General features: G+C 39.9%; 1 protein-coding gene across 1 annotated transcript in view; it reads right to left on the reverse strand.

Moving 5' to 3' along the window:
• Positions 1-718: 718 nt before the first annotated feature.
• The window catches only part of wdr27 (WD repeat domain 27), a 45125-nt gene continuing 20419 nt past the window's right edge, over positions 719-25424 (reverse strand). Inside the window, exons 21-24 of the mRNA XM_034201912.1 lie at positions 23389-23486; positions 17593-17695; positions 13230-13328; positions 719-1524 (exon numbers count right to left, since the gene is read on the reverse strand). Of these exons, the coding sequence (XP_034057803.1) occupies positions 1423-1524; positions 13230-13328; positions 17593-17695; positions 23389-23486 (402 nt within the window). The 3' untranslated portion in view covers positions 719-1422. The remainder of the gene's footprint in view (positions 1525-13229; positions 13329-17592; positions 17696-23388; positions 23487-25424) is intronic.

A 25424-nucleotide genomic window follows, 5' to 3' on the forward strand; every position in this document is an offset into this window, starting at 1 on the left:
CAAATTCAATATCTTTTCCTAATGGACTGGGGATGAGTGACGCTCGAAATTTCATTCCATTGCAGAAAGGTAGAGTTTTCCTTTAGCCTCTCTCAAGACAGCTGAGGGTTAGAACATGTCGGTAGCAACAATGGCAGCATACTGGAGTTTTTTTTGTGGGCTTGGAAAAGTGAAAATCGTGCCCCAATCCCTTAAGATAACAAAGTGAATGCCACTGACATTTCCCCACAATATATTAATTACTTATTAACCAAGTGGTTATACTTCTGAAACTGAGAAGGTAAACATTTAATATTAAACCTAAAGAAGGTTCCAAAACATACACTCACAAGCACATACAAAGCAGCTGTACTCACCATCTTGTATCCTACAACTTTGTTTACTTTCTGGAGATACACCCTATCTTGATGATGGAATGAGTAAGGCATCCCTGTAATAAATACATTGAAGTATATATATATATAAGTATGATCATAAGTTATATTCAAATAAAATCATCAGGAGATCATAAATTAAACGAAAATTGCAAAGGGACCTTAAGTAGAACCTTGAGGAACACCTTATATTGGCAAAACAAACAGACACGCAGTAACACCGCATTCATACCTTGCAGAAAACAGACAATAAAATAAATAATTTCAACAGACATGTATGAATGATGTAAGGGTATATTTAGACTTTATATAAATATTCCCAACAATGTGTACTTTTAAAAAAAAAAAGATTCCCAAAAGATATTCAATTTATTTTGCTCTAGAAAATTTGAATAGTAAATGTCATTTGTAGCCGAGCCGACATTTTGTTTTGCAACTGTGGAGAGTAAATGTAAAGCTCAAACAATACGGACGGGGGTGTGTCAGTATGAACAGTAGTAGCATCTGTGTGTTTGGCAGCCAAAGAGGTTGCACCCAGTTGATGTCATAGCTCTGTGTGCTGGTCTGCTAAGTAGTGCGCTCATCCAGTTATATAGAAGGAAATCTGTTGCACATACTGAACTTAAACAACCTGATACTTGACTATTCTGAATGTGAAGAGACGGATGGGAAATAGTTTCTAAAGCTAAAGGTTTTAGTCAAATAGAGTTTAGTTTTTTTCTGTAATTGAGAGCACATTATATCTTGTAACAATTCAGATAAACACATTGATATCTATTTGAATCTCAGTAATAGAAAGAAAAGCAGTGTAGTTATGTACATACTGGATTTTACCAAGATGAGCTAAAATGGGTGGCTCCAATTTTCGAGCACAGAAGTGAAAGAACACAACAGGAAAATACAACTAGAAAAAGAAAAACCTATTGTTTCTATTTTCAATCTCAATTCAACTGAAAACTAAAAACAAACCCATATTTCTTCCATTCCCACTCAAATCCAAGCAAGGGGGCTGGAACTGCTTTAATGAAACCTGCATGGACTACCCAGTCTAGTGAGGGACGCTATGCACAGCACTGGTGTCACGAGACAGACGGGCCGCACTGCTGGACTGAAACAATCTCAGCTTTCCGTCCATGGTCCCAGTTAGCAGCTAGGAGAGAAAGAGAGAAAAAAAAAAATCACTTTCAGCTTTTACTCTTTAGGATATTTCCCAGGAACTGTGTCATATATTACTCTTTCTTTTACGACTCCATTAAGAAGACCAAGTTGAATAACAGCGCACCTGCTTCCTTAAAGTAGACTAGCACCTCTGAGGTTAAGACCCAGACTCTGTGCCTCGTAGAAATTATTGATTTTCCATACCTGCCATATATTGGAAAAAAACATAAAGCTCTCTAGCCTGATCTCTGCTATATAAGTTATAACTTTGTTTAATAAGCAGCGGGACTGGAGGTTCCTGCCAGTGTGAGTCATGGTGAGTCAACTGTTTACACATTAATGAGGCACATATCAAGAAAGTGAATCCACACTCTGCTCACAAACTCAAACAAACACTCACACATTAGACTCTAACCAACATGTGGATGCAGAATGCAGACAAGCACACATGTACATAATCAATTCTTCATTATATTTCTCAACAAGAAGGGACACAACGACATGCTGACTGCAGTGGGACCCAAACTTTCTATCTCCTGATTCCAAGTCCAGCACACTATCCACTGAGCCACAGCCTCCCATAGATAGATAAATATGATAGAACAATCATATCCAAAATAGGTGTTTCGACACTGCTCTCCATCTCCCCCTTCCCTTTCCTGTAGTGTGTTATATAGGTTTGTGTGCATGTAAATGGTCTGAAAAGGCTAAAATCCCAGAGTTCACACCAGAAGGAGTTTCTCTTCCACACTCCCACCTTGCTTGAAACGTCTCATTTGTAGTCCTTTGTTTACTTACATGAAATTATGACATCACAATGTAACACTTGCAATTCTATTACACTGAACAGAAATATAAACGCAACACTTTTGTTTTTGCTCCCATTTTTCATGAGATGAACTCAAAGATCTAAAACATTTTCTATAAACACAAAATAACCATTTATCTCAAATATTGTTCACAAATCTGAAAAAATCTGTGATAGTGAGCACTTCTCCTTTGCCGAGATAATCCATCCCACCTCACAGGTGTGGCATATCAAGATGCTGATTAGACAGCATGATTATTGCACAGGTGTGCCTTAGGCTGGCCACAATAAAAGGCCACTCTGAAACGTGCATTTTTGCTTTATTGGGGGGGTCTGGGGGGGTCCGAAAACCAGTCAGTGGTGTGAGGGGTAGGGTTAGGGTTAGGGTTAGGGTAATGTTGTGAATGGAGTGGCCCATGGTGGTGGTGGGGTTATGGTATGGGCAGGCGTATCTTATGGACGACGAACACAGGCCACTCGATTCACAACATTACCCTAACCCTAACCCTCACATCAGATACTGACTGGTTTTCGGACCCCCCCAATAAAGCAAAAATGCACGTTTCAGTGGCCTTTTATTGTGGCCATTCTAAGGCACACCTGTGCAATAATCATGCTGTCTAATCAGCATCTTGATATGCCACACCTGTGAGGTGGGATGGATTATCTCGGCAAAGGAGAAGTGCTCACTATCACAGATTTTTTCAGATTTGTGAACAATATTTGAGAGAAATGGTTATTTTGTGTATATAGAAAATGTTTTAGATCTTTGTGAAAATGGGAGCAAAAACAAAAGTGTTGCGTTTATATTTTTGTTCAGTGTAGGTATCACTCCAACACATGATAGATAGAGGCTAAGGGGTGGTACATCTATAAACGGTTGGCCAATCACAACAGAGCCGGCTAGCTAACCAATCAGAGCAGACTGGGTTTCAGACAGAGGGTGAAAAGTGCTGTAGCACAGAAAAATAAAGACCTTTTTTTTTTTACATTAAAGCATGTACATTTAGAATGTACAGTAGAAGCACAACATACAAAATGAAACCTGAAAATCTGCATAACAGGTCCCCTTTTTCATTTCAAGCATGACATGTATGACCAGTGGATATGATTAACCATTTTAGATATATTTCATACAACCTTAAACCAAGATGTAACTAATTAATCATAATGAAAACATAAGGAAACTAAGTGATTGGGTGAATGTCTGCTGTGAAGTGTCAATATCATTTATCGTAATATTAGAGATTTTAAGATGGTTGTAAAGAGTTTATATTTAAAGCATTCTAACAGCAGGAATTCTGGGGGGAAAAATGATTTGCCAAACAGTGATAAAATCCACATTTAGAATAAACAGTCCAACATTGTTTCCCTATCTACTAAGGCTGTTTTATGCAGAATAAATTATCTTTTTACCAGCAAGCCAGATGCCTGTGCTGGGAAATGGATTCACAAGAGTTGTGGTCTGGGTATGACTCAAACAAACAATGGACTACACTGGGGTAGAATGAATCTCCCTCTGACGGGGGAACACTGCAGCCCTTATCCTAAAGACACACGTAGGATTTGAACATGTGAGAGTGGAGCCAAAAGACAAGAGGATGTCTGCAAAAAAGGCAGCCAAGTAATCAAAAACACATCACACCTACAAAAGCACATGTTGTACTTTTTGTAACGTATAAAACAGATTGAGGCTCTCCCACAAAACAAACAGTTTAACAGCTCATTTCACTAGCTCTTCTATTATGAGCAAGTCATCTTACTCCTTGACCTTGTGCTCAATGACCTTAATCAACAATAGCCAAGCTGCCTGGGTCCTGCCCCGGGGCTGCTAAATTGGCTAATTAAAACTTAAGAGGGTCAGAGAACAGCTCCATTAGCAACCAATGGCCATCTAAAAGCATTAAACTGTGTAATCGACCAGCATTACACTTCTCTGTGTCTGAGATGAAGCTAAATCACATGTTTTCTAAAAAGGTGTAATTTATAGATTTTTTACTTCTAATTAAGATGGACTTTTATTAATCCCTCGTGGGGAAATTGTTTCTCTGCATTTGACCCATCCTAGTGTTAGGAGCAGTTTGCTGCCATTTTGAACGGCGCCCAGGGAGCAGTGTGCTTGCTCAGGGACACCTCGCACTTGGTCTTGTCGGGACTTGAACTGGTGACCTTCCAGTTGCCAAGCCAAGTCCCTATCGACTTCGCCACCACCGCCCCACATTTTTTTCTTGCAGCAAATATCTGCAATCCAACACATTCCATCTCTGCAACCTTCAACCTTTGTTCAGTGAGGCTGAAGCAGGCCTAGCTGATGAGAAGTGAGGGTTTTGTTGACCTTTGGGGTCAGAAGACACAAATTGTTGCACGCCGTTTCACTGTATGTAGCATTGGGTCATGCCATCGCAAGCGAGTTATTTGTCTTTCCTCAACATCTGTTTAAAGATTTATTTGGAATTTTTCAGATATCCTCATGCAACCCTGTCACCATTGAAATATCGTTTTTTCAAAACAAAAGCAAATGTTTTTCTCTTTTTATATTTGACTTTTAATCATTTCAAAGACAGGAACAAAGGAAAAGTTATAAAGTAAAGAATGTGGAACATGATTAAGAATGCAATGTGCGTTGGCTTCCCAGTGGTGAACACCTTGTGTGAAATATTGGCATGCTGGACAACAGAAAGTGTTCATCTGTTGATAGTGGTATGAACAATAACTGAGGCTTTGAAGGTATGAGGAGTGATGTGCTTTTCGTCCAAAAGGATATCATTCATCAGATGAGTGCAGACCTCTCAAATGCCAAAATACCAGAATGTTCTGTACTGTACAAGCTGCACAGGGAAGAAAAAGAACAGACAGTCACCGGGGTCAGCGGTTAAGTAAGTACATGAACTGTCGGGGAAGGAAATGCATATCTGCAGGTCTCCCTTGGAAAAGAGATCTATGATCTCAATGGGACCAATCTCGTTAAATAAAGGTTTGAAATTAAATAGTCTGTTGCTACTGGGGACTTATTTTTAATCTTCTAGTTGTCTTTATGCATTCAAAGTATTAATGAACAAAGTTTTACATAAACCAACGTTAACATTGTGTTTTATTTTTGTTGCCGTCAAGCCTATTATGTGTAATACATTTCTCTTATATCTCTTTTTAAATTAGGGAACTGATAAGAGTCTTGGAACAAAAGGAAATTCCAGGTAACTTTTTTTTTCTCATTAGGAAAATTGTAATCTAATACAAACTATCTTCAGGAAATTCAAATTCAAATCAGAGACAGGGATTGAAGACGTGATATTCTTTGCTGTTTAATTCTTATTGCATTAACCTCAGCTCTTTTCAGATCCCACTGATACTTACTGAATAAAAGACTCCAAAAACGTAAGTAACAGTATATTTATATCTGTCCAGCTTGTGCTTCCTGCCTGTTCCTCCATTTGTCTCTGACAGTCGAGGTAGATCTAATTTTTTAGGCTCTGGACAATGTTACAGAACAGAAACCCAGATATGATCAGACTCCGAGCATTCCATGTGCTCCAGAAGCTGCGTATGGAGTTTCTTTATCAGGAAACACACATAATACAAAGAAAAGTGAATGATTATTAAGGCTGACAATCACAGAACACACTATTAGTGTATTGCAACAGCGTTGGAGCGGAAGGCCTGTCGGTATCTGAGCCACTTTAAGTAAATCTTTTTTTCTGTTTCATCATGAATATGTGTGATAAATAATTAAAAGAGAAGATGGACCTTTTTACAACCAGTGTGTAGCTGAAGCCAGCAGCTAGTTAGCTTGGCTTAGCATTGCATAAAGACTGGAAACACAGGGAAACTATTCTGTAAAAGGCATTAAAACGTACAAATTAAAAGATGAAATCTTATTTGTGTAATCCTAGTTTTATATTTAATGCATTCAAAATAATTACTAAGATAGATAGCGGAAATACAGTATGCTAGTTTATTTCACACAGAGTTATTATACAATATACCAAAGATTAGTGATTTATTAGATCTCTCTTTGCATAGTGTTCAATAAAAAAAACGTATCGAACAATTGTTTGTTACGGAGAGGCAAAATATGACGTATTTCTTTTTTTATTTTTTTATACCAACTGTAAATGTGCATATCTGAGATACCCTAATGCATTCAAACTGCACAGGCTAAACACATTGTGTTTTGGTTATTCATAATTAACTAACACCAGTCGACCAACCATGACCAAATTATCAAAAATGCTGTTTACTGAATGTATAACATTTTGATACTTTAAAATGCCTCCTGCTACTTTGCAACTGGACCCAAAGTCTTTATATCCTCACTTGCTGTTCATTGCTTACCAGCTGCGCTGAACCCAGGCCAGATGATTTCAGAGAGGCTGTCTCAGCTCAGTCTGTATCTCACTCTAATGCCACATTCTGGAGCACACAGGAAAGTCCAGCTCTGTATTTGCTGTCTGGCCACTACAGTAAGAAGAGAGGGTTTTGCTCTCTGGGGTCAGGGAAAGAGGAAACGAAGGGATTAAATAGAAGAAGAAAAAGTGTGGTTAGCTTTTCAAATGCCAAATGGACAAAAACGATACGATACAGTAAAAGGGTCTAGTGGGACACCAGCTGCACATTTTGCCTGCCTGCAAAGAGCAAAGCTGAAATACATGCTGATTATGGAGACAAGAGGAGCGCTAAACTAGAAAGCCAGATTCACTCATTGTTCATCTTCCCAGTTGGGCTGATCGAACATGTGAACTTTAAGAGAAAACTGCTTGTGTCAGCATTCACAGTCAACACATGAAGTGCAGATGAGGTCTAAAGTATTTGACAGAACTAAACTTCTTGTTAGGGAAATAATTGTCCTAGACTCCTAGATATGACGTGCATGACCAACCCTGACGTCTGTTATCTCCTTTAAGGAGATAGGCTGCTTCAGCCATAATGTTGTTGTTCCCATTCTATGACCGGGCAACACTAGGTCACAGATGGTTTATTGTTGTGGGTGCACTGGGACACTTCCTTCTCGGTGTTTGTGGACTCCAAGGTGTGAAATCTTCGAGGCCATAAGTGTCAGACGCAAGTAACTCAGTGTTCCCAACTGTTTAGGCTATCTTCTCAAATATGTTGATTACTCTCTGCGAAATCAGTTAAATGGGCTAACGAGAGAGAGGCGCTCCAGAATTGACGTGGCAACTCTCCCGTGCAGTCTCACCGTGACTGCTGTGACTTGTTTTGTGAATCCTCCGGCCGAAGCTCCTAAATAAACCATCAGTGTTTGACATCAAAGCTCCTGCTCTTCCCGTGTCTCCTTCATGAGTCGGTGACTCCCACTGCATAGCTACACAGAAGTTTCCCTCACACTTCTCACTTAATAAAAATACTGAAACAAAAAGCATTATTAAACAGGTCTTATTTCATTCTGATCCCTACGTTGAAATAAAAAATACTAAAAAGAACACACATGTTTGCATTTATGTCCAGATATGTCAGGGTGAAGCAGTGTTGCTGGGACAGAAAGGTTCACTGAGTTGCTCAAGGATATTTTCAAAGAAACAAACACATTTAAACAACAGGAAACCTCAGTCACCATAAACTGATTGCTTTTGTTCCACCACAAACACACATTTTCCATGTCAGATTACTAACACTTCAGTTTGTTTGGTATTATTTTGTACTCTCTTGTGATCTAAGAATACTTTGAGGCAGAATGACCGATCAACCATCAACTTCTGTATAAACTAAAGCTCAAATAAAAATATTTTCTGTTTTTAAAGTTGATATTTTGGTCATTTCAACCAGCATACAGTAAACGGACATTACGGGATGAAGATGATGGCATACAGCAACGATTTGACGGTTTGCTGATTCAGCTAACATTGGAACTCAAGTATGTTTAAACATCAAGCACACCTGGTTTAGGATTACTCAAAGCAAACTCCGTTTTTCATTTGATGGATCTGGCTTGTAAATGTCTCTTACTGCACCACCATGTCCACATCTAGCGAGTCCCCCACAGCTCAAAGTTACAACGCTAACCGATTTTCCAATTCATAAAGTACGAGTCACATCTAATAAAGGCTCGCACAACATACGGACAGTTTAACAACAATGTAAGGATTTTTCTCTCTTTTCTCTTGAATGCAGTGTAACTTTACAAAAAATACTTGTATTTCTCCTCCTTTGTCGCTTTTCATTGATGTTTACTGACATTTCAAATTGTAGAAAATCATTCCTTATGTCTCTTAGTATCATACCCTTCATTTCTGAAGAACCAATCTCAGTGCTCAGTGAGATTCAATATCCAAACCACACACAAGCATCATCTCCATCACAACAGAGGTAGCATCAATAAGTCCATTTAAATCAAGAAAAAAAAACCTATGTCAGAAATTGCTCATTGTAATAATTGAATAGAAAAAGTCACCAATGAAAACTCAAACGTGTCAGGAAGAAGAAACATAATACCTTAGAAATGGATTGAGCAATAGACAAGGAGTTCAACAACTTTGTTTTAACATTTCTTAAAAGGTTATCTCAGTATTTTAAGCAGTCCACTAAAAGGACACCTGCTTTATTAATAAACTGACCTTTGGTACTACAAAGACGTTTCCACTGCTAATGTGGAACAATGCAATTGGAGCTATCGACAGCTGGAGTGAGACTACAGAAATCTGAATAACCCAAATAGAGCAAAACCCCATGAAGTATATTTCTCCAGTCTGACCTAGTTATCTTTTTCAAGCTATTTCCTTTTACTTATGAATCTTGAAGTTTCTTAATTTGGAGGAGGAAGCTTCAGATACAGTATCACTCAAGCCTTAATCCCAAATTGAACACTTAGAACACTTAGCCTCCAACAAATCAAATAAAAATGGAGAATATCCTTGTTGAATCAGCAGTTACGCAATTACTCATGTGAAGTGTGAAAGTACTCTCAAGTAGAATTTGCACGTCTACTTTTATGGTAGCACATGTAGGTCCTACATAGGAGAGCTTGCAAAACTTGAGGTATGCCATGTGAAATCCCGCAAGATTTTACAAGACAACAAAGTGAACGAAACAGTCAAAGTTGGGATCTTTCATTACTGACTAAAGTACAGGAATAAACCTGAGGGAATGAACCCCGGAGGTAGATCTGCCTGCTTGATGGTCTTTTAAGTATTAGTGTGGAAAACATGAGTGAAAAATGAGTGGAAAATACGCATCGCATTATCTGTCTGTGTCTTGCATCGGAGGGTTCTCTCAGCAGTAAATATGGAGCACATCTGGCCCTCAAATGTGGCTCGAAAGCAAGGTGAGCACAGGTTGGGGACACTTTTTCAGAAAGCCCAGGCTAAGGAAATACAGCAATGTCACCATGATGATATCACATGGCCTTGGTGTGAGTTAACTTTGAGACTAAGCAGACATTTTCCCAGGACTTCCTGATCTTTTAATCATTTTTTATTCACAGGTCTCTTATTTGGCAACAAGCAGAAGAAAAATAAAGACAGATATGAATGCGTCCATTCCAGGCAGACATTAGATCAACCGGATCAAGTTTAACCAGAAGCAGCCTCACAAAGCAGAGCCAGACACTCAGTATATCAGATCCGTACCATCTTTAGCAGCAACATTCATCTGCAGCAATGTACAGAGCATCAGTTACATTTCACAAGTTATTTTCTGTTTTATTCCCATTCTTCTAAGACAGAAAAAGTTAATTGCAAATCCAATTGTGTCATTGATAAATTGAATCAATGACACAATTGATTCAACTTATTTTTGTAAAAGTGACTGTGAAATTGTATCAGAATAATATCTGCATTATTCAAAGTGAAACACAACGTTTTTTTCACAACTTCGGTATAGATATAATGAGTCAGAAGAAGATATTTCCATCAAAGTATGGATTGTGTCAACCAAACAACCCACCTGCATGACAAGGGAGAGAACTTACAAAAAGAGACATTCAGGATATTGTAGTTAGTAAGTGGATCTTGAATAGGGATTGTTTTGCTAAATTACTTTTTCCAATAAAAAGAGAAATCTGAAAAATGAAGGAGTAGACTTCCACACTTAACTTGAAGCTAACACAAAGTCCTAATAGTAATATGGATGGAATGATAACATTAACAAAGCTCGAGGTTCAACAAATCCATCTCCATTACAACTGAGCAATCTCTGTCTAATAATGCAGACTGTGTGATACGGTTGAGAGCTAGTAAAACCTGAGGCAGGGATTATTTTTCCTCCACCCACCCTGAAATGATCTGAGAGCGTTCCATGACAGGATGTGAATTTCAATATAATACAGTATTATCTATGTTTGCTAAGAATTTCTGAGGTCTACCTCCCTCTCAAAGGTCCTGAGAAAGAATAAATAGGCCAAAGTGAATGATGATTTCAGACACGGATGAAGAACAGCCCCTCCCCTTCTGGTGCACAGACAGAAAGTTAGCTGTCCAGCAATGGATACACATGACTTTGCAGCTGTGTGCTAATTGCATTCAGAAAATTGCTTGACTGGAGGAGACAGTTAATTCAATAAACTACAGTTTTAGTGGTTATTGGTTAGTATGAGAAGGCACATTTATTTTATGAGCACCTATTTCTGTGCTTAAAGCTAAAATCTGAAGGCAATTACAAAACCAAAGAAAACATAATGCCTGAATACATATTAGTCTTTTAAAAGCATGAAGTTTGAAAGCATGAGAACAAAAGACCCAGATATTCTGCCTAACTAAGTTTTCCATGATTCAAAGAAGCCATGACAATCTGGAAAACCTTAACTATTTTATGCATTTTTGGATTTTACGAATTAAATCTGTCAAATCTTAACATGGCTACTGAGAAATCTGAGGGAAAAAAAATGGTGGACAATACGTGATGACCTTATGAGTGATACAACATGACAGGACCCTACAAGGGAAATATATTAAAATGAAGAAAAGTGGTTTTGAGTAGTTGCACAAATTGGAACATGTAAAGCAATATCCTAATGTCCTAACACCTGTGGCGGACAATACAATAAAGGTAAGTCCATAGTGCCAAACTTTGTGAATATGTAGTTTAGTATGTGGCCGTGGATCAAAATGTCCACTTTCAAACTGGAGAATCTGAATGTATCACTGTTCTGAGAAGTTGAACTGAATTACACAGAAGGACATAACAGATTTAAAACCTCAAGTCCAAAAGAAAGGCAACAAGAAGTCTCATAAGAAGTCCAGCAGAGGTTGTGATGTTATATTTTGAAAAGCTTCTTTTGCAAAACAACTGGCCTGTAACTTTTCCAAAGGAATCATTAGGGGACACTAAAACATAACAAAGAGAATGTAGCCCTCTAGGAAAGGCTCTGGAGATTTGAAAAGGATGCCGTTTTCAAGTAAAGCTATAAACTTAAACTCTTATTCTCCTGTAATGGCAATTCAAGATAGACAAATGCTTTGTGCTGTATTACACTTTACTTTTATGTTTTCCATGGAGAGACTCTACAGTCCCTGAATTTCTATTAGTTCGGTAGTAGGTCAAGCAAAGAAACAGATTTAAATTCATACTGGGGATAAACTGATATAAAGAGATCAAATACTGAAGCATTCAAAGCATTTCTACATTTGGCGCTCACACAGTGCCATCAATTTGGAATTTAGTCTGGCATGACATTAAACTACAATGGATCCAGTTCGAAATTGTATAAACAGTCACCAAAGTTGGAAAGCAGCTCCTGAACTGAACAAGCAAAACCCTGTATACTGTTCATCTTTTGTTAACTGTGGAACTGTGCAGCCAATCACAGGCCGGAATTACCCTGCAGGCAGCCAATCATGGACGTGGATCAGCACAGTGCATAAAGCCAGTCATAGATGCCACATGGCACAATAGAGCGGTAGTCATGATCTGATTAGACTATGAACTTGCCATAGAGCGATTTGGAGAAACTCATTTTAAATGGAAATGGTTTTGTTCCAGGAGGCTTACATTAAGAAAAAAATGGTGTTGTCTTTGAAGTTTTTTTTAGATGCAAGCAGCATTTTTAGTTTCTGTTTATACACATTGAAATTATCCAAGTGTTATGTTAACCATTTCAGTATAATACACAGTACTTTTAGAGACAAGGGTATGTTTGCACCTACACAATGAAACATACACACAAATACATTTAAAAGCACCTATTCGACACATGTTAAAAGCTTCCTATTATTTCTATTGTCATTGCTATATAGATTTCCTGGCTACTAGTAGAAAGTCTGTGAGGTCACTTGCATAAAGTCGACTGACCCTGAACTTTAGGATGGTCTGAAAAAGTCCTGCTATGTGACCTCAGCCTGAGGATATATCTCCTTCATTATAAAAGTAGAGATACTGCAGACCTATGTAACAGTCTGACATCATGACATGTGAGTGAAAGACTTATAAATGACATTCAAACCATGTTAACCAAATCATGTTATTATGACTGAAAAACAACATTCAGTAATTAATGTTAGGATCATCAGAAAGTTCTCTTCTTATTTGAACTGTATCCTGTACCTTTGGAAATGTTGTCAAATACTCATTTGCAAATTAACAAAGTGACATTTCCGAACAATTTACATTAACCCCCTACCCCCCCACAAAAGACTGAAGCAGTGATGCTTTTACTTGGAATGAAGACATGACCTCTGACTGACACTGTTTTTCACCTTGACCTCTTACCTGCTTTTAAAGATGTTTCTTTCATAACAGTTTGAGATGTTTGAGATAAAGATTACACTGATTGGAAGACATTATCATAGATGAGAGGAGGGTAAAACGTATTAACACTTTTCTCTATCAACTTCACTGTATCTGATGTCAGTAAAGAGGTCAAAGTAAGGTATTTAATGAAACCGTACAAACCATTTACTCAAGAGGAAATGACCGAATCAGAGACAAAAGGTAAGACTTACCTGTGGGGTGGCAGGGTTGAAAGCTACACTGAGCACCGTGTCTGAGTGTTTCTGAAGTTTGTGGAGGTAGCTGCTGCTGCGGATGTCATACACGTAGGCCTGAAATGAAAGAGATGGACTACATGAACAAAAGCAGGTTTGAACTTTAGCACTGCGGTGATGTCCAGATGTAGTGTATGTGGTACAACTACATACAAAGTGACATGAACACATGTGGGTTTGCTTTCAGGATCATTTCAACTTTAAGGGGGGGAAAAAAGTATCTGTCATACTATCTGTCATACTGTCATGTTCAATTGTTCTTTGGGGTGAATATCAGAGTATTCTTTCACCTTAATACCTAAGAACATACTTTCCTTAAAATAAGATCAAATTAATCAAAGTTTCCTTAATGATCATCAAAGGTTTGTGACTATGTTCAGAGATTGGCTAGACGGTGAGACTTGGCTATTGATCATTTAACACATACTATTATGCTATATTGTATAGATTTAATCATTTCTACTGCTGGACGAAACCCAAATGATTCTGGGGGAAAGGCAAAACGGGCTGGTTATCAAATTTCATAATTTTTAAGCAACAAACAAAATCTATGTAGCATTCATTTTGGATTCCACTTCTACATCCCTGTAGCAAGGAAAGTAGTTTATCAACAATTAGAAGTTGCCCTTAAAATGGAAAAGACACTTCCCAAATAAGTAGCCATTGAGACCCACTAATAATCCTAATGAACCTTTGCGGAAATATTACAGTTATTTTCGGCTTAGAGGTAGTTAAAGCCTCACTTATCATCTCTTTACTTGAAGGTGTTAAGTAGGTGTGAATTTAAAGACAAGGTTCTATGTGCACAATAAGACATTTGCAGAAGGCTGGTGTGGACGTCTTAGAATCAACACTTTATTTGATTCTTAGAATATATGTTTAATGTATTATCAGCTTGTTAGCACAGTTTTCTTTTGCTAAATACAATCAGTGAGTTTTCAGACCCATTCGTTTGATTCAGTGCCATGAGCACAGATAAAAACAGATGTGGGGATGTTTGTTACCGACGACTCATCAGATTCCTGCAGCTGTTTTGTATTATGTTTGCTAAAAAAAACGCTCCAAGTGAGCTCTGTCAAACGGTCCATGGGTAGAGTGTCTCCTGTCAGAGGCATATGTGTGTGGTGCCTAACAGGGCATTAGATACATGGAAGAAAGAAATTCCTTCAGGAATGCTTGAATATCACATGGATCCCCAGATGTATCAGTTTATATTAACTGAAACTGAAGCGGAGGGCAACACTGAACGTATAACAGGTTAATATTGACCACACTGAAATCATATTCCACTTAGATTTTTTTTGGCCGTGTGTTTTTGGAAACTGTGTAATATGATCTAGGGAGTCTTTTTAAAGTATTCAGGGTCTTTTTTCCATGATTACTTTTTGATATATTAAGACAAGTACAAATGTGTCTGGCTTATGAAAGTCTCAGGACAGCAACAAATAAATATGCTGTAGCTCACTACCGTATACCAATTTCCAAGAAACCTTAAAAAAAAGTCCAATCTCGACAGAGATGCTCTCAAATGTCCTTGCTGTGCCGAGTCCCCATAATTAATAATTACCAACAGTGGGTATTATTATTCCAGTTCTTTCAAAAAGCACGTAGACCAGAAGCAAAGAGAAATGGATTAGGAAAAGGGAGGCATGCTTCTGAAAGAAATAAGGCCCGGTCTGGAAAAGCAATTAAACAGTTCTGCTTCAACATGAATGTTGAAATTGACTTCTATGGAAAAAGGCTTAAGTCCAAATACAATCTCTGAGTCAAGCACAAACAGACTTCACCATAAATGGAGGTGAAACTGAAACAGATATGCTGCTGTTTTCCTGCTGTCCTTGTGATTTACAAGGTTCTGTAAGATATGTACCATAAAAAGTATTTCTAAGGTGCTTGATTGTCACAAGTTTGATAGTCTATTCTTCTGCTTGACACAGTGTTGACACACAGTGTAGCAGAAAAATACTTCATTGTATCTGCCTTTTTGCATTATGTTAATAGTACAACTTTTATTTTAGTGTATAGTATTTAAGTGCTTTATTTTGTGACTTCTTTAACAGTGGCCTAACCACTCTATAAACTCTTCAAAAATTGAAGTAACAGTGACGCATGATCATGTCGGTGGTCAATGTTGTTGTTTTTTACACAGCTTTTAAAACAACTTTTTGCAATCCCCTTAGCTCCCCTTAATTACTTTATCACCCCATTCAAGTTTATAGAACATTTAAAAATAACTGACTAACATAGTTGTTCAAAGCCTCTATTGCCGAAGCCACGGCGGGGAGCTGTGGTCTCAAGGTCTTAGGTGCCTCAAGGGGCGGTAACCCTCGAACCTCCTGGTGGACACCGGTGTTCAGGGAAGCCGTCCGACTGAAGAAGGAGGCCTTCAGGGATTTGTTATCCCGGGAGACTCCCGAGGCAGTTGCAAGGTACCGACAGGCCCGAAGGGCAGCAGCCTCAGCCGTGGCCGAGGCAAAGCAGCGGGTGTGGGAGAAGTTCGGAGAAGACATGGAAAAGGACTTTCGGACAGCACCAAAGTTGTTCTGGAAAACTGTCCGACACCTCAGGAGGGGGAAGCGGGGAACCATCCAAGCTGTGTACAGTAAGGAGGGGACGTTGTTGACCTCAACTGATGGAGTGTTAGGGCATTGGAAGGAACACTTTGAGGAACTCCTGAACCCGACAACTCCGCCCTCTATGTTAGAGGCAGAGCTGGAGTATGACGGGGGATCAACACCAATCTCCCGGGGGGAGGTCACTGAGGTCGTCAAACAACTCCACAGTGGCAAAGCCCCAGGGGTGGATGAGATCTGCCCAGAAATGCTGAAGGCTCTGGGTGTTGAGGGACTGTCATGGTTGACACGTCTCATCAACGTTGCGTGGAAGTCGGAAACAGTACCGAAGGAGTGGCAGACCGGGGTGGTGGTTCCCCTTTTCAAAAAGGGGGATCAGAGGGTGTGTGCCAATTACAGAGGCATCACACTACTCAGTCTCCCCGGGAAAGGAGGGTCAGGCCGATTGTCGAACCTCAGATTGAGGAGGAACAATGCGGATTCCGTCCTGGTCGTGGAACGAGGGATCAGCTTTTTACTCTCGCAAGGGTCCTAGAGGGGGCCTGGGAGTACGCTTATCCGGTCTACATGTGTTTTGTAGACTTGGAGAAGGCGTATGATCGAGTTCCCAGGGAGTTACTGTGGGAGGTGTTGCGGGAGTATGGGATGAGGGGGTCTCTACTCAGGGCCATCCAATCTCTGTACTCCCAAAGTGAGAGCTGTGTCCGGGTCCTCGGCATTAAGTCGGACCCATTTCCGGTGAGGGTTGGCCTCCGCCAGGGCTGCGCTTTGTCACCAATCCTGTTTGTAATATACATGGATAGGATTTCGAGGCGTAGTCGTGGGGGAGGGGGTCTGCAGTTCGGTGGACTAAGGATTGCACCACTGCTTTTTGCAGATGATGTGGTTCTAATGGCTTCATCGGTCTGCGACCTTCAGCACTCACTGGATCGGTTCGCAACAGAGTGTGAAGCGGCTGGGATGAGGATCAGCACCTCCAAATCTGAGTCCATGGTTCTCAGCAGGAAACCGATGGACTGTCCACTCCAAGTAGGGAATGAGTTCTTACCCCAAGTGAAGGAGTTCAAGTATCTCGGGGTCTTGTTCTCGAGTGAGGGAACAATGGAGCGTGAGATGGGCCAGAGAATCGGAGCAGCGGGAGCGGTACTGCAGTCGCTTTACCGCACCGTTGTGACGAAAAGAGAGCTGAGCCAGAAGGCAAAGCTCTCTGTCTACCGGGCTATTTTCGTCCCTACCCTCACCTATGGTCCTGAAGGATGGGTCATGACCGAAAGAACGAGATCGCGGAAACAAGCGGCCGAGATGGGTTTTCTCCGCAGGGTGGCTGGTGTCTCCCTTAGGGATAAGGTGAGAAGTTCAGTCATCCAGGAGGGACTCGGAGTTGAACCGCTCCTCCTTCGCGTCGAAAGGAGCCAGTTGAGGTGGTTCGGGCACCTAGTAAGGATGCCACCTGGGCGCCTCCCCTAGGGAGGTGCTCCAGGCACGTCCAGCTGGGAAGAGACCAAGGGGTAGACCTAGGACCAGGTGGAGGGATTATATCTCTTCGCTGGCCTGGGAGCACCTTGGGATCCCCCAGTCAGAGCTGGTTGATGTGGCCAGGGAAAAGGAAGTTTGGGGCTCTCTGCTGAAACTGCTACCCCCGCGACCCGACAACGGATAAGCGGGAGAAGATGGATGGATAACATAGTCAATTGTCCAACTATGCTTAAAGAAAATCTGACAGACATATATGGAATATTCCAACTTACACAGTTATCCTCAGAGCCTGAGGCAATGAAGCGGCCGCATGGTGAGATGGCTGCAGAGCACGGATGGCAGCGATTGAGATGGTTCTCGTAACGCCGTACACACCTGAGATGGAGAGGAACACAGTGGAGAGATATTAATGAGACTAACAAACTCAAGAAAAGGCTCAAGAAAGTCAAGAAAGACTGGAATATTGTAGGGGACATCTTTTACAAAAGAGTATTATAACAAAAAAAGAAAAATCCCATCTTTGATATAGGCATAAATACCATTTCACACATTTTATGATTTGTTGTGATGCTAGATGAAAATGCTTCTAGGGCAAACTGAACTCTGGCAGGAAAAACCAAGACAAGGCGGTTGAGAAAGCGCCATTCAGACCAAAGCAAATTAAATGGACATTTAAATATATTAACATAAAACATAGGATTTTAAGAAAACATCACACTGACATGTAAAAAAAGGTCTTAAAAAACGATAAAACAAAAAAAGCAAAGGAAAGCAGATACATAATACATTATTACATAATAAATAAATACAAATAAGTTTATGTAGCATATGTAATTTATTGGAGAAACATCCGAAACAATAATATGTTATGCCCTGATTTAAGAGAGTTGACCGTTTCTGCCGACCTCAGGTATTCAGAAAACATGCTCCAAAGTTGGGAAGCAGAATGCCACCCTGCAGATCTCACGCTTTACAGACTGAACCCAGGAGCAGGAGCTGAGCATGACTCAAGTAAAACACAGGAAAGTGAAGGTAGTATTTCACGAATGGTCCCCTTGTGCAAATTATACACTGTTTCTTTGGTTTGCATGTAATGTCTTTACAATGCCACTAACAGCTATCTGAGTGAGGGTCTCTGAGTGGGCAGGCATGTTGGCAGGGCTTTGACAGGATATGGTGAGAGAATGTCTATGACATTCACATGCTTATGCAATTAGGCTGGACTAAAAGTAGGTCATATTCACTGGCGATCATAAAGACATAGGACATACCCAGTACAGTGAGAATGATACATAAAAGCATCCAATAAAGCAACGTTTATGAAGCTTATAATGTTGATTGTGTTTGTGATGTATAGACTGTAATTTTTTTACGGTGTTCATCTCATTTTGCTAGCATATAGTTACAGTCTGCTGTCTACGCTGTCTGCCAGTAAAATCCCTCAAAAGAGTAAGTCATAAAGTATTTCTGGCTGCAACTGAACACTTCATGGGACTGAGTGTCTTTACAATGCTGCACAATGGGCAACTTATGGCGCGTTTCCACTGCAGCGGGTAGCCCAGTTTAAGCGTCCTTAACCGTCCTCAAGCGGCCAGGCCGGTTTTTGGTGGCGTTTCCATATAGCCTAGTACCGGCCAGCGGGTACTTTTTCCCTCTTTTTCCGGCCTCATAAAATCGTGGTTCCCTCAGACCAGGGCCAGGGCTGAACTAGTGACGTCAACACTCTCGACTGCTGATTGGTCAGAGAGAATCGTCACAAGATTGCGCGCGAGTTCATCCCCGTCGCATATATATCTAGAAGCAAGCTTGCAGCATTTTTATACACAGCATTTTGTAAACGGAGGAGCTACAAAAATGGCTACGTCTAATAAGAAAAGCACACCGTGGTCGACCGAGGAGGTGACGACGTTCCTACATCTCATTGGGGATGATCAAATCCAGCGGGAGCTCAACGGAACAACTCGAAATGTGAACAAAAACAAAGCCGATCGCCCCGCCTACACTGCGTTGCTACCCCAGGTCCTAAACTGTAATGGAAATGCGCCACGGCCTGGGCCGGCCAGCGAGGCAGCCCGAGGCCAGAGCGAGGACGCTTAAACGGGGCTACCCCGTTGCAGTGGAAACGCGCCATTAGTGAAAAGGGAAAACAAAAAGAACATTATTTGCAGGAAGGAATAACATATAGCTGACTGTTGGGATGAGTAAAAAAAGCTAAGATTATACTAAAAACTAAAACTTTTTTTATTTTTCAAAAATAATGTTCCAGGTTAGCTTCCATTTATGAATATGGTACAACACAGGGTCATATGATGTCCTGTGAAAGAGCTTCTTGTGAGAAACATAGTACAAATCTCTAATAATTTCTATGCATAGAAAGATGGATGAGAAGTATGTGTTTCTAAATCCCCTTCAGTACATCTGGACATGCAGGTCTACAGTTCAGCTGACACAACCTGTCACTATCTCACTGATAAGAAGCAGTTTAACAAGTTAGAATAAACACTCATCTGCTTTTTCCTAAGTCAGAATGTGGATCTAATGTTAAGCCTTAAGGAGGTGCTCGGCAGAATCCCCCCCCCACACACACACAGATTCTGTGTTGTGTGAGTGATGGCTATCTGGCATTTTCCTGATGACTTAAACAGACTACACTGGACGGTCTGATCCTCCTGAGTGGGAGCCTTTACAGATTCTGAATCCAGGAGGGGATTCAGTGTCAGTCATCGAGGTAATCAACGAGCTAATCATAGCGTTGTATTTGCAGCCAATATATTTGGCCCAATTTAACTTTGTCAGACCAAATCAGGCAAAGGCTAGCTTTTCCTTGTACTATAGTATTTACCATTTCATATAAATGCATTATTGATATTGCATTCAATTATCACAATATGGAAATGTCACCAGATTCATGGGGATACAAATCTGGACTAAAGAAAAAACATCTGTTAAATCTATCTTTAGGATGACTGTTCTTTATATACCTTAAGAGGACTTAACTGACTAAAACTTGCACAAAATACAGACTTGGTGATCATTTACATAAACATGTGTGTTGTGCATGGCAAAAAGGCTCACCAGCTGTCATTTTATTATGGGTACTCACAAATACAAAGCCGTGGCAGCACATCACTCTCACCCTCATCCACCTCCACTGGTTGCCGGTCAAGTCCCGCATATCATTCAAAATCCTCCTCCTTACCTACAAGTCCCTCCATGCCCATGCCCCCCAGTACCTATCGGACATCCTTCACCCACATGCCCCTCCCCGGAACTTGCGGTCTTCAGACTCTGGCCTGCTTACCACCCCCCGCACCAAACTGCGAACCTTCGGGGACAGAGCCTTCAGTGTGGCAGCCCCCACCCTCTGGAACGCTCTCCCTGCGGAGATCCGCAACATCCCCACGCTTGATGCCTTCAAAAGGGCCCTCAAGACCCATCTGTTCACTAAGGCCTTTGGCCCCTAATCTATTTGTTATTGTGTCTGTCTGAGTGGTTGTCTGACTGCCTTTTGTTTTGTTATGTTTGTTTTGCCCTGTTCTTCCTTGTAAAGCGACCTTGGGTCTCATGAAAGGCACTATATAAATCCAAGCTATTATTATTATTATTTTGAATTTTAAATTGTTTTCTAACATTCAAGGGCATTTACTTCTAAAGGATTTCAAATTTGGCAAAGGTTACAATGGTTTGGGTTGGCAGAGCCATTTTGATGTTTCACCAAAGAAACTGCTGTAAGTCAACACATTTCTTTGCTTCAGGGTACCACCAATACGCCCAACACACATGGATGTGTGAGGACCTGATCATCACTGTCTGCAGCTTTAAATAAAATCTGTTATATGATTGCAGGGGATTTGAAACTGTGCTAAATACTAAAGTGTAGACTCGTCAAGAAATAAAGATTAGGAAATACAAGGGGTGAGTAAAGGCTTTAAAAAATAAACCCATATATATAAATACAAAAATTAATCCAGTGACTAACATTTCTTATTAAACTCTTTCTTTAAGTGTTAAAAATGTTTCTAACCATTACTGTCATTCAGTATTTGAAAGACACACAGGGGTATCATGCATGTTTGTGCTTCTGAATGAAAAGAAAGGAACAAGAAGGGCTGGGGATTCTCTTGTGAGGGCAAAATAAAAATGAAGATTGAGTTTCAGTAGTGAAATGTACATTTCCCATTGTGGTTTATTCCTAGAAGTTCCTATAGTTTGATTGAAGAGGGGGAACAGTAATCCTCCTCTTGTTCCAACCTACAGTAACAATTTCTGCGTTTCTGTGACCAATAAGAATATTACGCCATTAACTTTACGGGAATATGGCCACACTGTATTTATGTTCAATGTAAAGAATAACAGCCATGACACTCATTCCTCAGCAGTGTTGATGGACTAGAACGATACAGTCATAAGATTACTGTTAATGTCTAATTGAAAAACAGTTTGTAAAACATACCAATTAATAAATTGGCAATGACTCTACAGATTGCAGAAATCAAACTCGGAATGACGGTTTATTGTGTCAGTGTCGTGAGAAAATGTCTGGTCTCATTAATTTTCTAAAAAAAGTGTTATGTTACTCTCCGCTTGCCAGACACATTTCAATTCAATGTTGTCTAACTTAGACAGATGTAAAAGCGCTCAATAAGTTACCTAATAGCCTAGCCCTAAAGGCAAAATCAAAAAAAGATAATCGATTACCTTACCTTTAAGGATATCTAGCACTTCAGTTAGCTTTAGTTTGACATCCCTGGGTTAAGAGATATTCTTTTCTGAACATTCTTCAAACATATCTTTGTGATGCTGATGGTTGTTCAAAAACAACAGTCACATGAGCACCTTATGGCAGCTTTACACGTGCAAGTCAATATTTCCAAGAATTTTATATTGCCTTTTTATATCATTCAGAGAGAAAAAAGAACATAAAACCAAGAACTGACCTAACTACTCCCATGAGCGGCAAGCCTCACATAAATATATATTAATTTAGGTGAGCTGTACCACTGTTTGTGGTTAGCACTAGCTACGAAAACAGACACATAACATTTATCAAAGAGGGTAATCAAATTAACAGGCCTGACAAATGCTACATGTTGTTTTCATACATACACATGTTTCAACTCAGAGGAACTGCATCTACTGAGGGATGCTTGATGACAGCTCTAAGGAGCAGAAGTTGACCTGGAAACTATGCACAAATATTTATCTGATAAAAAATAAGGTTTTGATTGAGTCCGGGATATAGAGTTAAACATGAAAGCAGACTCAGCCATGAATGAACGAACTAACTAAAAATGCCTTTCATCTGGGCCAAAAGGAACATTTTTAAATCCAAGAGAGCCTCCTTGAATTATCCGCCTTATATGGATCGGCTACTAAATGCCAGAAGAAAAATATTTTTAACTACGTACTTTGAAAATTGAACAATTGCAGATTCCATTATCAACTGAGGATTGTTTTCTGTGAGAACGTTTTATGGGGTTATTGGAATATCAGGTCATTTAGCACTTCTAGGAATATCAGAGGGAAAATATTTCTTCCCTAATGTGATGGAATATCTATTGCTCTTTGGTAATTTGGACCAAATGTTGTAGAGATTATGACAGTAAAGCCAGCACAAAACAAATGGGGTGATTACAGTTGCTCATCACAGTTAATGTATTAGGTTAAGCTTTCTGTCAGAAACAGAGAAAAATACAGTGAGGCTAAGCTCTTACAGAGGTTGCATTCAGGTGTTAAAAATAACTGTCTGAAATAATGGCAAAACCCTATTACGTCAGGATGAGGCAGTACTTTTAGAATCAATGCCAGTAGTTCTGCACTTTAAGCCAAGTGTCCTAAAAGGTCATGTGAATATAGTTTTCAATGCTTTCTTGTTTTGGTTAAGTTGCTATCCACTGTACGTATACTGTAATGCCACTAATGTTGTGCTTATGGGTTTTTAACCTAAGCTTACAGAAGTATTTACTAAGTGTGTATTTAATGACAGGCGTTTGAACACACTTTTTTTGGTTATCACATTAGATGCGCATCGATAACAAACACAAAAAAAAGACCATATTGAAACCAACCTCAGTGAACGGAGGTCCCACATCTTCACACCGTCCGTGACTGCACTGGTGAGGAAGAGGTTGTATGAATCTGGAGCTTGTGTGCTGAACATAGAGCCCTGTGAATTATACACAAAAAAGAGAAAAATGACTAGTCAGCACATGCTTGACTGAAATGGGTTGTAAATCAATGTCCAGTACTGGAAAAGTTTCTTTGCTGTATATCCTGTCTTGGCAAATAAAGCACATTTTTATTCCAGGTAGCATTAATACTTCCTAAAAGTAGAAGGTGACTTTAGGGCGATCTACGCGCATTGGGGTTGGAAGGAAAACTGGAATGGAAACAAAAATGTAGTTAATTTGCCTTTGTGTATCATTTTCCATCTTTTCTGCACCACTCTGAGATACGGTACATCTATAAATATAAAGACTTTCCATTGCACGTGTATACATACATTCCATATATGACTTTCATACCAACTTATCAGATGAAACAGTGGAGTGTGTGTGTGTGTGTGTGTTACAGAGAGAGGGAGCAAGAGAAAGCGAGAGAGAGAGAGTGGTGGGGGTGTTTTTTGTTTAGATTTCCACTAAGAGTGTGAGAACGGGAGTCTGAGAGGGCATTTCCAGTTCCATTTTTCCGAGAAGTCCTCAGCTCTGATGAGTTCCAGGTGAATTTTGCCAAAGAGGCCATGGAAATTTGAAGTGGGAAAAACTGCTTCACATGCTGCAGTTCCCAAAGTTCGGTCCAGCTCGGGACGACAAAGCTAGAGGGGAGGACAGAGTGATGTTATGTGTGCAGTCTCCAGGCCGGGGCAATCCCTCTGATCCTCAGGTATTAACCCTACAGCACCCACAGGCCCTCGGGCACCCAGACGGAGGACCCGTCATTGACGCAATAGCCAAGCTGAAACAACACACTGCTGGCTTTCCACAGTGTATGGCACACAATAGCTGGCGTGACAAAGAACAGGCACCTCTGGGTGGAAGGAGTGTGGTCAGCTGTGTGTAAGAGAGCATTGCAGTTGAATGGGTTGATGCATTTAATCCATGCCGCTAGCTGCAGTGTGTCCAGCTAATCCAGGCTGGCCCTGAGTGTCAAGTATGCACAGGTCAACATGCGAGAGAGAGAGAGAGTCAATAGCTCAGGGTTACTGGGTACAAGCTTCTCTCTCGCACAAATACACACCTTTCTGTTTTCCAATAAGTTATATAAGCAGCTATGATTTATAGATTTGTTATGAGGAAAATGTATGTCTTTGTTGCTATTACAAAAACAGTCAAACATCAATATAGCTGGAGAGACACCATGCCCTGATTTTCAGTGTAAAATTAAACATATCTGCAAAGACATTTATAAAAAAAAGGCAGAAAAACTGATATTTTAATTTTTAACTGATATTTATATTTAATTTTCTCTAGTTTTAGTGGTGACGCTGTATTACATTCTTCATAGCACTATAATGGATGTGGATACAGGCCCAAGCTCAAACAAATACACACCTTTCTATATTAAGATAAGTTATGTAAGCAGCTGTATGATTTATAGATGTGTTATGATGAAAACTAATAGCTTTGTTGCTATTACAAAAACAGTCAAACATCAATATAAGTGGAGGGACACCATGGCCTGATTTTCACTGAAAAATGAAAAATATCAGCAAAGAAATGTAATAAAATGCAGAAAACCTGAGACTTGAATTCAGGAATTTTTAACTGATATTTATAGTTTATTTTCTCTCTATTTTTAGTGATGACGCTATATTAAATTCTTCATAGCACTATAATGGATGTGGATACAGGCCCAAGCTCGCACAAATACACACCTTTCTGTATTAACCCTCCTGTTGTCTTCGGGTCAAATCTGACCGATTTACTACTTTCATCAATCATAACTTTTTTGTTTTACATTCAATTGCATTAAGGCTTTATGATATCCTTCACAGTAGACATTTCAACATATAAAATTGCTGATCACCACTTTCATTGAATTTTGGATGATTTAGTCAACTTTGTAACACCCATGGTCTTCCCGGTCAAAAATGACCGCCATAAAG

This window comes from Gymnodraco acuticeps, unplaced genomic scaffold (genome assembly GCF_902827175.1).
Source record: "Gymnodraco acuticeps unplaced genomic scaffold, fGymAcu1.1, whole genome shotgun sequence".
Classification (NCBI taxonomy): Eukaryota; Metazoa; Chordata; class Actinopteri; order Perciformes; family Bathydraconidae; genus Gymnodraco; species Gymnodraco acuticeps.